The sequence below is a fragment of the Delphinus delphis genome, chromosome 2 (assembly GCF_949987515.2).
Source record: "Delphinus delphis chromosome 2, mDelDel1.2, whole genome shotgun sequence".
Lineage (NCBI taxonomy): Eukaryota > Metazoa > Chordata > Mammalia > Artiodactyla > Delphinidae > Delphinus > Delphinus delphis.
The window spans coordinates 84,179,111-84,196,917 of NC_082684.1; the positions used below are offsets into that span (position 1 = coordinate 84,179,111).

General features: G+C 36.8%; 1 protein-coding gene and 1 long non-coding RNA gene across 2 annotated transcripts in view; one reads left to right on the plus strand and one right to left on the minus strand.

The window, feature by feature from the left end:
• Window positions 1–17,807, plus strand: part of BUB1B (BUB1 mitotic checkpoint serine/threonine kinase B) — a 57,760-nt gene that overhangs the window by 11,217 nt on the left and 28,736 nt on the right. The window contains exons 5-9 of the mRNA XM_060003548.1: window positions 3,126–3,322; window positions 10,550–10,719; window positions 12,149–12,363; window positions 12,536–12,627; window positions 14,168–14,397. Coding sequence (XP_059859531.1) covers window positions 3,126–3,322; window positions 10,550–10,719; window positions 12,149–12,363; window positions 12,536–12,627; window positions 14,168–14,397 — 904 coding nt within the window. The remainder of the gene's footprint in view (window positions 1–3,125; window positions 3,323–10,549; window positions 10,720–12,148; window positions 12,364–12,535; window positions 12,628–14,167; window positions 14,398–17,807) is intronic.
• The window catches only part of LOC132419655 (uncharacterized), a 42,657-nt gene continuing 37,746 nt past the window's right edge, over window positions 12,897–17,807 (minus strand). The window contains exons 3-4 of the long non-coding RNA XR_009518220.1: window positions 14,498–14,572; window positions 12,897–12,980 (exon numbers count right to left, since the gene is read on the minus strand). This is a non-coding gene — a long non-coding RNA (uncharacterized lncRNA). The remainder of the gene's footprint in view (window positions 12,981–14,497; window positions 14,573–17,807) is intronic.

The window sequence follows — 17,807 nt, forward strand, 5'->3', positions numbered from 1 at the left end:
ACTTAACTTAAACTTCAAATAGTTACTAATACAGGAAGTTAGGTGAATCCTGAAGATATCATTATCTTGATTTCTGCAGGACATTTGACATATCTTGGCATCCTTATACAAGTTGGTGAAATTACCTTAGGGATAGTAGTTGGAATTTATAACAAAGGATGGCACACAAAGAATTCTAAACAGATTTGTTAGTATGGAGACTGTGGTTTCTGGTGGTATACTAATGGATTTTGTTCTTCATTCTATTCTATATAATATTCTTATGTGTGATTTATTAGAAGGTTGAACTAAATAAACCTCTAACGTGACTTTTAATCCCAGGTTTCTGTGACTATATTTAGTTGGAGCTATTAAAAGTAACAATTGGAATAATTTCTCTGTTCACTTGTGCTAACCTGGTGCTTGGACTGAAAAGCAGTGATTATCGTAGAGTAAAAGACATAGTCTAAACCAGTACTCCTGAAAGAATGGTCTGTAGACTGTTCAAGATAAGTACAAAAATTGAGAGTAAGCATTTAGAAATTTTGTTAACAGTTTAGCATTGGCACAACATCTAAGCACATCCTCATTTTTCTGGTAACTTCTCTTTTTATTGTATTTTTAAAAAATATCAGTCGGTACCTTGATTTCAATGTGGTGAAACCTTGAACGGGGAACCCAACTGATCCTGACTCAAAAAACTGTAAGACAGTAAACTTGAATTGTTTTATGCTACTAAATTTGTGGTAATTTATGATACACCAATAGATGAATGCAATGGAAAAAAAAATCAGCAATGGAATGGAAACTTTTAAACACACACACACACACACACACACACACACACACACACACACACACACACACACACCTGTCTCCTTCACCACAGGTAATCTGAGAAGGACTGGTCTAGATAACCGTCAAATTCAAATTATCAGCTCTAGAGTGATCAGCAGTAATTTAAACTTTGCACCTGGAAAATAAGGTCCATATGAAACTATTTTGCTGTCTTTCTTAGTCAAGAGGAGTAAAGGTGGGTTTCTCACACTACTCTTTTGATTTGCAGAAAGATTTCTGCAGTCAGAGGTTTTTTCTGTTTTTTTTTAAATTTATTTTATTTTATTTATTTTTATTTTTGGCTGTGTTGGGTCTTCGTTGCTGCACGCCGGCTTTCTCTACTTGCGGCCAGCGAGGGCTACTCTTCGTTGCAGCGCTCTGGCTTCTCATTGTGATGGCTTCTCTTGCTGTGGAGCACGGGCTCTAGGTGCGTGGGCTTCAGTAGTTGTGGCACGCAGGCTCAGTAGTTGTGGCACACGGGCTTAGTTGCTCTGCGGCATGTGGGATCTTCCCGGACCAGGGCTCGAACCCGTGTCTCCTTCATTGGCCACCAGGAAAGCCCCAGTTATTTTTATAAAGGATAACTACAATCTAGCTAAGGAAATATTTGTTCTTAGAAAATATCCAGTATTTTTAGTTAAAAGTGTAAAATTGTTTTAATTTGGCTTTTTAAGGTTACCAAAAAGGTATGTTTAACTTTTGAATCTATTAATCTCACCATCTTATCCTTTTATTGATATTTATGTTATTTCTTAAGTGATCTCATTCAGCAGTCTGGAATAACCTGATATGTATTGGCTATCCCATGCTGTACCACAGCTATTCAGAAAGCCGTTAACGAAGTGCAGTCAATTTTAAGCTTTATTTATGTAGTAATAGATATCGAGGACTGGATCTTATACTGATAACGCATTGAGAATTATAACTTTGCTTGAAACACCATCACATATGGGAAAACATCTCTAATTCGGATAAGCAGAAAAACTGCATTTACTAAATTACTGCAAAATTAAAGTATAAAATACTAATTGTTTTTGTCAAAGATATAAATGGAGCATTTCATTTTTTCAGGCTTTTTCTACCAGACCCTGGGTAGGGACCTGAATATAGTAGATAGCAATGTTTTCTGCCTTCGTGGAGTTTACTTTTTTGAGGAAGACAGATGGTAAATGAACAGGAGAAAATGTTATCCTCCGCAGTAGTAAAAGAACTCCTAACTAGAACACTAAAATGCTACTTTCTATATGAAAGGAGAAACTTTTAAAAATAAGTATTATCTGTGAAATTACATTTGGGAATAACTGCTAACATTTTAAATTTGTAAAACCGTCTTAGAAAGCAATTTACTTTTTAACATAGTTCTACTTATAGGAATTTAAGGGAATAATGTAAATTGTGAAAGGCAGTATGCTTAAGGATATTTATTATACAATTATTTATATTAGGCAAAATTAGAAGTGGTTTATCAAAAAAATAGGAGAATAATTAAATGATGGGAGATCTACTAGATGGAACATTTTTCACCCATTTAAAAATAATAATGAAGAGTAAGTAGCCACATGGAAAAATGAATGATGCACTATCAAATGGAATAAAAACATTTAATTATGATTAAAACTGTAAAATGACAAAAATCCTTTTATCCTGGGTAAAGTGATACATGTTCCTTTTTTTCCCTAAGGGAAAAACAAAGACTGAAGAAAATACATAAAACTGTTAGTGGTGTGGGATTTTTAGTGATCCCTCTCTCCTCCCCTTCTTGCTACTAGAATTATCTACATTGTAACTGGTCTTATAAGGTCCCTTCTAAAATATAGATTTGACCATGTCATTTCTTTGCTTATAGCTCTCCTACCCCAACACATATAACATTGACTATCAAGTATATTTAAAATTGATTAGCTTGACTTTCAAGACTGTTCAGACCTTTTTTTCCCAAACTCCTGTCTTGCCTACACCCCTACAAATTTCTAGTCTTCAGTGTCTTTGCTTATGCTATTTTCTCTGCCTAGAATGCCCTTCGTTTTCCATTGTCTACCTTATGTAAGTCTATTCTTCCTTAAGTGCCACACTCAAATGTCATACCTTCTTAAAGTCTTTCCTCCCTATCTCTTTTTCTTACAAATTAATCTCTTTTGTCTATGTTTTAGGTCCTCCCAATATATTCCTTATAACATTGTATTATAATAGATATATTTTTTTCAGTGCAGAAACTACATATAGTATCTCCAGTGATTGTTTGGCACATAACAGACACTCAGTAAGTGAAGAGAAATTGGTTAACTGCTAATGCTTTTCATTTGTTACAGGGGCATTTATGCAATGAACCTTTGGATATGTACAGTTATTTACATAACCAAGGAATTGGCATTTCACTTGCTCAATTCTATATCTCATGGGCTGAAGAATATGAAGCTAGAGAAAACTTTAAGAGAGCAGATGTGATATTTCAGGAAGGGATTCAACAGAAGGCTGAACCACTGGAAAGACTGCAGTCCCAGCACCGGTAAACTGCTTCTCTGGAGCTTGTCTTAACTGGTTAAAACTAATAACAGTCGTTTTGCATCTGAATAAAGTGCTCTCTATGGATTGGCAAGTTAACTTCATTACTATTCAGTTTTTTAAAAGACATATTTAAATATTTTCCATTTAACATTCTGTAAAATGTACTCTGGTGTACAGTTCTATACATTTTCACAAGTGAGTAGAGACATGTAACCATTACCATAATCAAGATATAGAATAATTTCATCACTCCATAGAATTCCCTCACGTTATCCCTTTGTTGTCAACACCTACTCACAATCCCAATCTCTAGCAACCACTGATGTGTTCTCCAGCCCCATAGTTTTGCCTTTTCCATAATGTCATATAAATGGAATCATACAGTATATAGTCTTGATTCTGGCTGCTTTCATTTAGCACAATGCATTTGAGTTGTAAGAGTTCTTTATATATGCTGAATACAAGCCTTTTGTCAGATGAGTGATTTGTAAGTCTTTTCTCCTAGCTTGAGTCTGGGAGTGTTTTTTATAGACCAAAGTTTTTAATTTTGAAGAAGTTTAACTTACAATTATTTCTTGTATGGATCGTGCTTTTGGTATGTCTAAGAATTCCATCTAGCTGAAGGTCACAGAGGTCACGCCTATGTTTTTATCCTAAAGTTTTATAGTTTACTTTTTACATTTAAATCTGTGATCCATTTTGAGTTAATTTTTGTAGAAGGTATCAAGGCTGTTTTTTTTTTATTTTGCATATGAGCCTCCATTTATTCCTGTGCCACTTGTTGAAAAGACTTTCTCCATTGAATTACTTGCATCTTTGTCAAAAAGCAAGTGATCATATTTGTATAGGTTTATCTCTGTTACTCTGTTTTGTTCTGTTGATCTCTGTGTCTATCATTGGTATATATCACACTATCTAGATTGCTGAAGTTTTATAGTAAGTCTGGAAATCAGGTAATATGAGTCTTCTAACTGTTCTTTTTAAGTCTTCTAGTTCCTTTGACTCTGTGTATAAATTCTAGAATCAGCTTCCTGGGATTTTGATGAATATTGTGCATGAACAAGGTATATTTCTCCATTTATTTAGATCTTTGATTTCTCTTAGTGGGCTTTGGTAGTTTTTGTCTTTCAAGGAATTGGTCCATTTCATCCAAGTGATGAGTTTATGGACATAGAATTGTTCATAGTATTCCTTTATTATCCTTTTAATGTCTGTAGGTTATGTAGTAACCCCCCTTCTTTTGTTTTTCATATTGATAGTCCTGATATTGGTCTTCTCTTTTTCCTGTCAGTCTGGGTAGAAGTTTATTGATTTCTCTTGATCTTTTTAGGGAATCAGCTTTTGGTTCCATTGATTTTTCTCTTAATTGATATTCTGCTCTTAATTTTATTAATTTCTGCTCTTTATTATTTCCTTCTCTGTGCTTGCTTTGGGTTTAACTTGCCCTTCTTTTTCTAATTTAAGGTGACACTTAGAGCACTGATTTCTAGAATTTTCTTTTCTAATATAAAAAATGTCTGTCTAAGCACTGCTTTAGCCGTATCCCACAAATTTTGATATAATATTATATTTTCATTTTCATTCAGTTCAAAATATTTTTTAATTTTCTTTATGTCTTCCTTTTGATCCATGGGTTATATAGAAGTGTATTGTTTAATTAGGACATGTTCGGAGATTTTTCAGATATCTCCCTGTTAACTGATTTCTAGTTTAATTCCATTATGATCAGAGAACATAATTTGTATGATTTCAATTCTTTTGAATTTATTAAGGTTCATTTTATGGCCCAGAATATGGTCTATCATGGTGAATGTTTTGTGTATACCTGAAAAATATGTCTTTTCTGCTGTTTTGGAGTAAAATGTTCTGTAAATGTCATTTAGGTTAAGTTGATTGGTAATCTGTTCTAGTCTTCTGTATCCTTGCTGATTTTCTGTCTACTTGCTCTATCAGTTACTGAGAGAGGAATTTCGAAGTTTCTTTTATTGTGTTTTGTTTGTTTGGTTGTTTGTTCGTTTTTCTTGACGCGTGGCTTGTGAGATCTTAGTTCCCCGACCAGGGATTGAACCTGGGCCCTCACCAATGAGAGTGCAGAATCCTAACCACTGGACTACCAGGGAATTCCCTCTTTTATTGTGAATTTATGTTTCTTCTTTGAGCTCATATCAGTCTTGCTACATGTATTTTGAAGTTCTGTTGTTAGGTTTATACACATTTAGAATTGATCCCTTTATCATTATATAATGTTCATCTTTATCCCTGATCATACTCGTTCTGAAGTCAGCTTAATCTGATATTGATATAGGCAGTCCAACTTTCTTTAGTTTGCATGGTACATGTTTTTCCTTTCTTTACTTTTTTTTTTTTTAACAGTTTTAGAGTTGTGCAGCCATTGCCACAATCTAATTTTACAACATTTTTAACACCCCAAAATGGATTCCATACTTATTAGCAGTCACTCCCCATTCCCACTCACCCCAGTTCCAGGCAACCACTAATCTGCTTTCTCTCTCTGCATTTGCCTCTTCTGGACATTGCATGTAAATGGAATCCTACATTATGTGGTCTTTTGTGACTGGCTTCTTTCACTTAGCATGTTTTCAGGGTTCATCATAGATGAACATAGTGTGGCATATATCAGTATTTCATTCCTTTTTATTGTTGAATAATATGTCATTCTATGGACATACCACATTTTGTTGATCCATTCTTCAGTTATTGGGCATTTAGGTTTTTATTTTTTGGCAATTATGAAATAGTGCTGCTGTAAACATTCACATTACAGGTTTTTGTGTGGATTCCCTTTTACTTTTTTCTTTTTAACAAAGGGAGTTCTTTTTTTTGTTGAAGTATAGTTGATGTACAGTATTGTAAAAGTTACAGGCGTACAATATAGTGATCCACAATTTTTAAAGGTTATACTCCATTTATAGTTATTATAAAATATTGGCTGTATTCCCTGTGTTGTATAATATGTCCTTGTAGGTTATTTTATACCTAATAGTTTGTACCTTCCAATTCCCTACCCCTATGTTGCCCCTCCCCCTTCCCTCTCCCCACTGGTAACCACTAGTTCTCTATATCTTTGAGTCTGTTTCTTTTTTATTTTACTCACTAGTTTGTTGTATTTCTTAGATGCCACATATAAGTGATATCATACAGTATTTGTCTCTGCCTCTGACTTATTTCACTTTGCATAATCCCCTCCAAGTTCATCCATGTTGTTGCAAATGACAAGATTTCATTCTTTTTTATGACTGAGTAGTATTCCACTGTATATGTATACCACATCTTGTTTATCCATTCATCTGTTGGTGGACACTTAGGTTGCTTCCGTATCTTGGCAATTGAAAATAACACTATTCTGAACGCTGGAGTGCATTTATCTTTGCAAATTAGTGTTTTTGGTTTTTTTTGGATATATACCCAGGATTGGAATTGCTGAGTCATATGGTAGTTCTGTTTTTAGTTTTTTGAGAAACCTCCATGGAGCTCTTTTCCATAATGGCCGCAGCAATTTACATTCCTACAACAGTGTACAAGGGTTCCCTTTTCTCCACATCCTTGCCAACATTTGTGATTTGTGTTCTTTTTGATGATAGCCATTCTGACAGGTGTGAGGTGATACCTCATTGTGGTTTTGATTTTCATTTCCCTGATGATTAGTGATGTTAAGCATCTTTTCATGTGCCTTCTGGCCATCTGCGTTTCCTCTTTGGAAAAAAGCCTTTTAAGGTCTTCTGCCCATTTTTTAATCAGGTTGCTCCTTTTGCTTTTAACCTGTCAATGTCTTTATATTTAAAGTGGTTCTTACACGCTAAAGAGTTGGGTGTTGTGTTTTTCTCAGTTCTTGCAGTATCTTTTATGTGGTATACTTAGAACATTTTAATGGAATTATCAATTTTGGGGGATTTAGATCTGTTATTTGTTTTCAGTTTGTTCTCTGTCTTTTGTTCGTCTGTTGCCCCTTTCCTCCTGTCTTCTTTTGGATTATTTGAATTTTTTTTTAATTTCATTTAAATTTATTTTATTGGCTTTTTGTCTGTTACTTTTTTAGTGGTTGCTCTAGGGTATATTATACATATATCTAACCTTTCACAGTCTCCTTAGAGTTAATATTTTACCACTTCAAGTAAAATATAAAAGCTTTATAACCATATGGGTTCTTTATCTTCCCGACTTTTTTGATATACTGGTTGTATGTATTATATTTACATACATTAAAAACCCCATCTGGGACTTCCATGGTGGCGCAGTGGTTAAGAATCTGCCTGCCAATGCAGGGGACACGGGTTCGATCCCTGGTCCACGAAGGTCCCACATGCCCCGGAGCAGCTAAGCCTGTGAGCCACAGCTGCTGAGCCTGCTCTGTAGAGCCTGCACTCTAGAGCCCGTGAGCCGCAACTACTGAGCCCACGTGCCGCAGCTGCTGAAGCCCGCGCACCTAGAGCCTGTGCTCCACCGCAAGAGAAGCCACCGCAATGAGAAGCCTGCACACCGCAAGGAAGAGTAGTCCCCGCTCACTGCAAGTAGAGAAAGCCCATGCGCAGCAACAAAGACCCAACACAGCCAAAAATAAATAAATAAAATAAATAAATTTTTTAAAAAAAGAAGAAAACCCCATCAGACAATGTTATAATTTTTGCTTTCATCAGCCATACATATTTTAAAGAACTTAGGAGAAAAATAATCTTTTATATTTACCATTTTTGTTCTTTCTTTATTCCTGAAATTCCAGGTTCTCCTCTGGTATCATTTCCTTTCAGCCCAGTGAGGGGTTTTTTTAGCCATTCATTTAGAGTGAGTCTTTTGCCTAAAAATTATCTTAGTTTTGTTTTCATCTGAGAATGTCTTTATTCATCTTCATTCCTGAAGGATATTTTCACTGGATGTAGAATTCTGGGTAACAGTTCTTTTAACATGTTTCTGTCTTCTGGACTCCATGACTTCTGATGGGAAACCTGTAGTCATTTGAATGGTTCTTCCCCATTTTTTGTAGTGTGTTGATTTTCTCTGGGTATATTTAAGGTTTCTTTCTTCAACATTGCTTTTCAGCAGTTTGATCATGATGTGTCTAGGTGTGATTACCTTTATGTTTAATCCATTTGGGGATTACTGCACTTTTTGAATTTGTAAATGCATGCCTTTCACAAAATTTGAAAAGTTTTCAGCCATTATTTTAAAAATATGTGTCTAGGGCTTCCCTGGTGGCGCAGTGGTTGAGAGTCCGCCTGCCGATGCAGGGGACACAGGTTTGTGCCCTGGTCCGGGAGGATCCCACATGCCGCGGAGCGGCTGGGCCCGTGAGCCATGGCCGCTGAGCCTGCGCGTCCATAGCCTGTGCTCCGCAATGGGAGAGGTCACAACAGTGAGAGGCCCGCGTACCACAAAAAAAAACAAAAGCAAAACGTGTCTATACCTTTTCTTCTGGGACTTCAGTTACGCATATGTTAGACTTTCTGATATTGTCCCACAGGTCCCTGAAGCTCTGTTCATTAAAAAAAAAATTTAACCTTTATTCTTTCTGTTCTTTAGGGTGGCCAATTTTTATTTATTTGTTTTCAGGTTCATTTACTCTTTTCTCAGTCTTCTCCATTCTGATAATGAGTATATACAGTAAATTTTTTATTTCGGATACTGTGTTTTTCAGGTCTAAAATTTCCATTTGATTCTTTTTCATACTTTCTGTGTGTCTGCTGAGAACTATCTTTCCACTCATTTCAAATGTTTTTACCTTTATCTTATGGAGCATCATTATAATAGCTGCTTTAAAATCTCTGTCTGAAAACTCTAACACCTGGGTCATTTGATGTTTGTATCTGTTGATTTTTTTTTTCCTTTGAGAATCTGTCACATTTTCCCAGTTCTTCGTGTGTGACTTAATTTTGGATGATATCCTGGACATTTATCCTGAATTATTCGACTCTAGGTCCTGTTGGTTGATGTTCTCTGGAGAATGTTGATGTTTTTGTCTTACTAGGTAACTAACCTTCAGATATCATAATTTCTTTTTCATCTTATGTGGGTATTGGTTCCAGTGTCAGTTCAATTTTCCAAAGACCTTTGGGTCTATCCCATGTGTCTGTTGCTCTGGGGTTAGTCTAGGACTTGGGCAGTGGTTTATACTATAGTTCAATTCTCAAAGCCTTTTCTCTGCTGCTTTGGGTCTGCCCTGTGTATGCATAGCTCAGGGGTGAGTCCAGAGCTTGTGCCAATTTATGTATAGAATTAGGAGATCCCTTTCTTCAGCTCATCCTCTCCAATGTTTCTCCCATACTCATTGGCCCTCAGAGTCCTGTTTTCCCAGTCCTCTGGCCAGAAAGATGAGGTTTCTCTAGGAGTTTTAGCTTCCCACACCACCAGTGTAACAATTCAAAGTGAGGAAAAGAGATGAAGGGGAAAAAAAAAAGAAACCAGGAAGCAGCCCTGTGTGGGTTGTTTCTTCAAGTTTGACTCCTCTCCACAGTCCACTTGCTTTTGTTTACATTTCAGAGATCTCAGTTGCTTTTTTGTATTTTGTCTAACATTTTTAATTCTAATCAGTGAGAGAGAGAGAAGCTATCATGAGCTTGTTCCATCTTGGCCAGCGTTCGCAGTTTATTCAGTTTTTTCACCCTTTTGATAATGCTTGAAACTTGGGCAGCAGCACAGGAAGTTTAGACTTCAAACTTCTGCCAGCTTTACTAAAGTAAAATGTCCTGTTGGATGCAACTTCATTTCATCTGATTCAGGAAAAATGGTGGGGTAGGGGGTAGGGTGGGGATTCTATGTAGAGAGAGAAAGACATGCAGCGATAAAAATAGACGTGGCAAGATGTTAACAATTAGTGAATCTAGGTAAAGGGTATATCGGTGCTCATTTACTCTTTCAACTATTTCGTGAGTTTAAAAAGTTGGTGGGAAAGTCTCATCTTAATAAATTCTATGATCTTAATCTTAGACATCCTGATCTGATCCTGAGATCAACTTACTCGTGCTCTTCAGAGTATTTTTAATTGGTCAAGTTTGGACATACAGAGGGGGAGCTAAATCATTCTAGCCAAAACCTTTTCTGATTTCAAGGTGGCTTTCTTTATTCCTGAGAGATTAAACACTTTCTTTTGGCTATTTGTATATATTTCTTCCCTTATCCCACTTTTCGCCCTTGTTTATTTAACAAATTAAGAAATTTGAATCTGGTGAGTAGTGTTCATCCCACCAAATGTTAATTGTCCATTCTCTTACTTCAGACAATTCCAAGCTCGAGTGTCTCGGCAAACTCTGTTGGCACTTGAGAAAGAAGAGGAGGAGGAAGTTTTTGGATCTTCTGAACCACAACGAAGCACATTGGCTGAACTAAAAAGCAAAGGGAAGAAGACAGCAAGAGCTCCAATCAGCCGTGTAGGAGGTGCTCTCAAGGGTAAGTTTGTTAAGTGTTGTTATGGGAAGCTCTTCGTCTCAGGTGGTAGGCAAATTATGTAAGGAGAACATGTATAAATATATATGTGGACATTGTCCTTCTGTTCTGAGTACTAGGTGGCAAAAAAGAAAAGTCTAAGGAGAACTGAGATCGCAGTGTGCAGTAACACTAAAACATGTCAGCATTTTGTCTCTTAATTAAGAAAAACCCATTCTGAGGCCCTTATAATGCAAAAGAAAAAGAGAGAGAGAGAAAAAAACCTAACCTAATATAAAGGGAGCATCTAGAGTTTCTCAGTTTTAGTTGTTAGTTGAAAGAATATATGCAATAATATAGCAAGTATTATCAAAGTAAAGCTTACATGTACCAAATCCTCAAAGAATGTTTTAACTTGGTCTTCAGCTTTTGAGGGGTCAGAAATTGGGCTGTCTTTGTATACCTAAAGATGATCAGTAATAGCTTTTTTAAAAATTCACTATTTTTTAGGGAAATTTAGGTTTACAGCAAAATTGAGTGGAAGGTACAAAGATAAATAATTATTAACCAAATTTATAGCAGTTAGACATGTAGACCAGATTTTTAAAAGATCTCTTATCCCTTTCCTGATATCAACTTTTAATACTCAGAATGGGGACTTCCCTGGTGGCACAGTGGTTAAGAATCTGCCTGCCAATGCAGGGGACATGGGTTTGAGCCCTGGTCTGGGAAGATCCCACATGCCACAGAGTAGCTAAGCCCATGCACCACAACTACTGAGCCTGCGCTCTAGAGCCTGTGCGCCACAACCATTGAAGCCTGTGCGCCCTGGAGCCCGTGCTCCCCAATAAGAGAAGCCACTGCAATGAGAAGTCCGTGTGCAGCAACAAAGACCCAACGCTGCCAAAAATAAATAAAAATTAATACTCAGAATGTTCCTTGGAGATCTGAGAATTAGGGTATAAGGAATATAGTCTTAAAGAATATTTCATCCAGATCATGATGAAGCTTGATTCTAATAAGCAGCCCCACTAAAGAGAATACCACTAATAAGTGGGCTAATTTGTTTTTTCTAGATTCAGTACATTTCAGCTGATTTCCATTGAGGGAAAGTTTTAAACTGAAAAATGAAGATTAAGATTAGGTTAGTCTGGTAAAATTAGGCAATGTTAGAATGATGACTGAAGGAAGATGTAGAATTTGTTTCTTGGATATCTATGCATAAAAGATTACAGGTGAGGGAAAAGAGGTAGGGTATAAGTAACATACAGAATGGACTTAAAAATTACTAATTTGATCCATTAAGGTTTTTAAAATTATTATTTAAAAAAATCTATGATTGTGTGGTAGTAGAAGTAATCTCCTTGATTTGGGAAAGAATTAGGTATACCTTCTTGGGCATCTAAATTGATAATTAAAGATTTTACATGGAGTTTTAATATTTTTCTCTTAGCTCCAAGGCACAACAGAGGACTCCAAAATCCAGTTCTTCAACAGATGCAAAGTAATTCTAGAATTACTGTTTTTGATGAAAATGCTGATGAACCTTCTAGAGCGGAGTCATCTAGGCCTACAGGGCAGCCATGGATAGCACCTCCTGTGTCCAGGGCCAAAGAGAATGAGCTGCAAGCTGGCCCTTGGAACACAGGCAGGCCTTTGGAATACAGGGTAAGGACTCTTAGATCCAGTTTATTTGCTGACATAACAAAGACTTCAGAGTTAGAGTAGATGAGTATTTTTAGCATCTCTCTTAATTCCTCTTGAATAATTAGGCATGGTCGGCATATGTTGTGTCAGAATGTAAAACCATGGTAATTTTAGTTTTCTTCTTCATCGCCAGCCTCGTGGCAATGCAGCTTCTATGACAGCTGTACCCCCTGTGCTTCCCAGTTTTACTCCATATGTGGAAGAGACTGCACAACAGCCAGTTATGTGAGTTTGGTTTCCAGATATTTTGAGGTGGGAATTATGAAGAGTGGGCAGGGGCACCTATCCTAGTTCCCAAAGGCATTTTCTTCTTTGTGGGGATGAAGGTAAACCAAAGTTTTATTTCCTTTACATCTATATTTTTTTGAGTATGTTAGGGCTAAAAGACTATTTGTTGGTATTATTAAGGAATAAACTCAATAGGTTTATATTTACATTGCTGTAGTCAAAGACAGTCACTGTGATTTAAATGAGGTGTTCTACCTTTGTTATTGACAGTAATGAGAAATTATGGCAGTTTTTCCTCGTAACCTGCTTTTTCTTTCTGGATGTCTTTTTCTTCCTAACCCTTGGCATTTCTGTTTAAAAGAAAAAATATGATAGATGATGATTAAATAAACAGGCAGTCTGAGATTCAGTCTAATATGTAACATTGTGGAGTTCTAATATTAGGTCGTATTTTGCACCCCATGGCAAGAGTTTCCTCATAACTAAGCTATAACCCTTCGTATATGCTAGGTATGATGTTTGTGTGGGATTTTCATAGAGTCTTTTATCAGTTGAGGAAGGCTTTTAAGCATGTAGATGCTTGGGCCATTCAAGGTTCTGATCCAGTGTATCTGAGGTGAAGACCAGGTATCTTTAGTTGTAAAAAGGTACATAAGAAAATAAAAGATACATAAGTGTTTCTGATCCATTGTCCAGATTGAGAACATCTGCCCTATCCCGATTGAGGTACTTTATGCTTCATTCTTTTCAAACCTATATTACCACTCTCATTCTTCCCCCTCAGCTGAGAACATTGAATTTCACATCATCAGTTCCCTAAATGCTATATTCCTAACTCTAATTCTTTGGGGTGCTAAACAATGGAAAATGGGCTGTATTGCATAAGTTAACTTCATTTCATACACTGGCTTTGATTTAGATATTTCCACAGACATAGAAAATAAACTTATGGTTACCAAAGGGGAAAGATGAGGGGAGAGATAAGTTAGGAGGTTGGGATTAACATATACACACTACTATATGTAAAATAGATAACCAACAAGGACCTACTGTATAGCACAGGGAACTATACTCAATATTTTGTAATAACCTATAAGGGAAAAGAATCTGAAAAAGAATATATCTATAAGTATATATATATATATATATATATGTATAAGTGAATCACTTTGCTGTACATCTGAAATGAACACAAATCAACTATACTTCAATAAAAACAATTTTTTAATAAAAATATTACCTCCTTTAAAAAAAAGATATGGTATTCAGATTTATTTTTACCTATAACTAATAAAAGCTATATGATGAACCTAACTTACACCTAATTTCTTTCTTCATCATAGTAGTACTCAGAACATAATTGTTGATGGACCATGTAAATTATTTTTAGCCTGTTTTCTCAGTCTTTTTTGTTTTTGTTTTTTTGGAATCGCTCACATATAGCCTCACTACTGACATTGTCCCTGTGTTCTGTCAAAACGTAAGAAATAACTCATTTGATCTGTATGGTGAATAATAATTATCTTGCTTCTTTTAGGACACCATGTAAAATTGAACCCAGTATAAACCACATTCTAAGCACAAGAAAGCCTGGAAAGGAAGAAGGAGATCTCCTGCAAAGAGTTCAGAGCCTTCAGCAAGAGTCTGAGGAGAAGAAAGAGAAAATGATGTATTGTAAGGAGAAGATTTATGCAGGAGTGGGGGAGTTCTCCTTTGAGGAGATCCGGGCTGAGGTTTTCCGGAAGAAATTAAAAGAGCGAAGAGAAGGTATGTGTATTGATCTAGTTCAAGTTTGTAAAAATAACTTAGTTGTAGGAAGATTGAGTTGATATGTTAAGTCTGAGGAAAATTACCCCATTGTGTGTACCTTTATGTGATGCTTCTGTGGTTTCTATGTTTCTCCATTTAGGCTGAATTTCCGTTGTTGCTTTCCATGAAACCCCTGAGGAAAAATATTAAGCAACTAAGTTTGTGTTCAAAAGTAAAGGAACTGCATGACCAATTCATAATTTCCCTGCAATTGGCAGACAGAGTGCTTTTCCTAACATTTCCTAAATATTTCACTTTACTTTTGATACTTCAGCCGAAATTTCTCCCAGGGCTTATTTAGGTTAACATACTCACTCATTTAGATGATAGTGATGTGTACTGATTAGTAAAGACATTATGTTCTTTCTAAGTTAAGGGAAGCTTCACTATAAATTGAAAAACTGGGAATTTGGGGGAAGTGGGAAGTGGTTCTGATTCTGAAGCCTAGAAGTACTTGGGGGCAAGAGGTGTGCAGAATAGGCTGAAAGTAGGGAAGTATAGCATTTGGAGCTTAAGGCATTAGAAGATGCGCGAGAGTACAGAAAGGGAGGTAAGGGAGAGTCCAGAAATAAATTTCATTCATTTAGACATTTTGACTAGGATCTATACCAAGAAAGAAGAAATTTTTTTTTTTTTTTAAACACAGGCATCCAGAGTAACCTACTATTGCAGCTCAGCTCACTTAAGGAGACGTGGCATTCATAAGGCTAGCTGGGAAACTTAACCATCACTTGTAATTTGTTTGAGAAAAATATATTTCAGAGTTCCAGGTGACAAGTTAGAAGCAAACGTCTGTAAAGCAGACTGTACGTTTGGAATTGCCCTATTTGTTACATCAACTGGTGCCTTCCAAGGTTGACAGAAGTGCTCTGGGCTCAAATAGTACATTGAAAAATGGAATCTACGTGTCTAGGTAGGAGACAGGGAATGGTTAAAAAGCAAGGAGCTGGTTGTGTAAAGCTTTTCAAAGTGGGAACCACCACAACAAAGAAGTAGGCTAGCAAAGTAGCCAAATATGAGCTGGGAAAGGAACTAGGTACTTAGATTAAAACTACTGCTTCCTAAAGGGAAGGCTCTAGCTATGCCAAGTATATACCGGTAAAATAGTACATTTTATTCTCAACTAGCCAAAGAAGGACCTGAGCTAGGGTTAGTTGGGATTTGAGTAGTTAAAAAAAGTATTGACCTTTGAGGATATTTTAATACTCATTTCCTAAACTTGTCTCTGAATCTAGTTTGTACTCTTATAAATCCTTATGCCTATAAGAAAGAGGTTTCTTCTTATACTGAAAATTAGCTTCAAAGATTGTTGCAGACTTTCACTCTCAGGTAGGGATATGAGAAATGAGGAAGCCACAGGTTGGGCCTAAAGACAAGGCTGTTATCCTTTCCTACCATTGCTACTTCCAAACCATATTCCCCATCCTCCTTCAAAAAGCTTCTTTCGGATTCATGTCTTCCAATTTTTTTTTTTCTGCCTCTTCAACCTCCTTAGTGTTCTCACCTCAGACTTTTTAGTCACTCCCTGTCACTCATTAACTGACTAAGCACCTGGCTCATATCTTACTTTCTACTCCCTACATGATCCACTATACTGTATTCACCTGGCAGAACCTCAACCCTGCTTAAATCCAGCTCTCTGCTCACACTCTGTACCTGCATCCAAGTATTGACAGTTTAAATGTAGCTGGAGAAAAATGCAACTGTGTGCATCGGTCTCATTTTAAATTCTTTTTTTTGTGGGGGGGGGTATAGTTGTTTTACAATGTTGTATTGGTTTCTACTGTACAGCGAAGTGGAGTTCCCTGTGCTATACAGCAGGTTCTTGTTAGTTATCTATTTTATACATATTAGTGTATATATGTCAATCCCAATCTCCCAGTTCATCCCACCCCACACTTTCCGCCCTTGGTAGCCATACGTTTGTTCCCTGCATCTGTGTCTCTATTTCTGCCTTGCAAACCAGTTCATCTGTACCATTTTCCCAGATTCCACATATATGTGGAAATATATGCACATATATTTCCACATATATGCAAATATATACCATATTTGTTTTCCTCTTTCTGACTTACTTCACTCTGTATGACAGTCTCTAGTTCCATCCATATCTCTACAAATGACGCAATTTCGTTCCTTTTTATGGCTGAGTAATATTCCATTGTATATATATACCACATCTTTTTTTTATATATATAAATTTATTTATTTTTGGCTGCATTGGGTCTTCGTTGCTGTGCGCGGGCTTTCTCTAGTTGCAGCGAGCAGAGGCTACTCTTTGTTGTGGTGCCCGGGCTTCTCGTTGTGGTGCGCGGGCTTCTCTTGTTCCGGAGCACAGGCTCTAGGCACACGGGCTTCAATAGTTGTGGCTCGCAGGCTCTAGAGCACAGGCTCAGTAGCTGTGGCACATGGGCTTAGCTGCTCCGCGGCATGTGCGATCTTCCTGGACCAGGACTTGAACCTGTGTCCCCTGCATTGGCAGGCGGATTCTTAACCACTATGCCACCAGGGAAGCCTGTACCACATCTTCTTTATCCATTCATCTGTTGATGGACATTTAGGTTGCTTCCATCACCTGACTATTGTAAATAGTGCTGCAATGAACATTGGGGTGCGTGTGTCTTTTTGAATTACGGTTTTTTCTGGGTATATGCCCAGTAGTGGGATTGCTGGGTCATATGGTAGTTCTATTTTTAGTTTTTTAAGGAACCTCCATACTGTTCCCCATAGTGGCTGTATCAGTTTACATTCCCACCAACAGTGCAGGAGGGTTCCCTTTTCTCCACACCCTCTCCAGCATTTATTGTTTGTAGATTTTCTGATGATGCCCATTCTAACCGGTGTGAAGTGATACTTCATTGTAGTTTTGATCTGCATTTCTCTAATAATTAGTGATGTTGAGCATCTTTTCATGTGCCTCTTGGCCATCTGTATGTCTTCTTTGGAGACATGTCTATGTAGGTCTTCCACCCATTTTTTGATTGGGTTGTTTGTTTTTTTGATATTGAGCTGCATGAGCTGTTTATATATTTTGGACATTAATCCTTTGTCAATTGCTTCGTTTGCAAATATTTTTTCCCATTCTGAGGGTTGTCTTTTCGTCTTGCTTATGATTTCTTTTGCTGTGCAAAAGCTTTTAAGTTTCCTTAGGTCCCATTTGTTTATTTTTGTTTTTATTTCCATTTCTCTAGGAAGTGGGTCAAAAAGGATCTTGCTGTGATTTATGTCAAAGAGTGTTCTTCCTATGTTTTCCTCTAAGAGTTTTATACGGTCCAGTCTTACATTTAGGTCTTTAATCCATTTTGAGTTTATTTTTGTGTATAGTGTTAGGGAGTGTTCTAATTTCATTCTTTTACATGTAGCTGTCC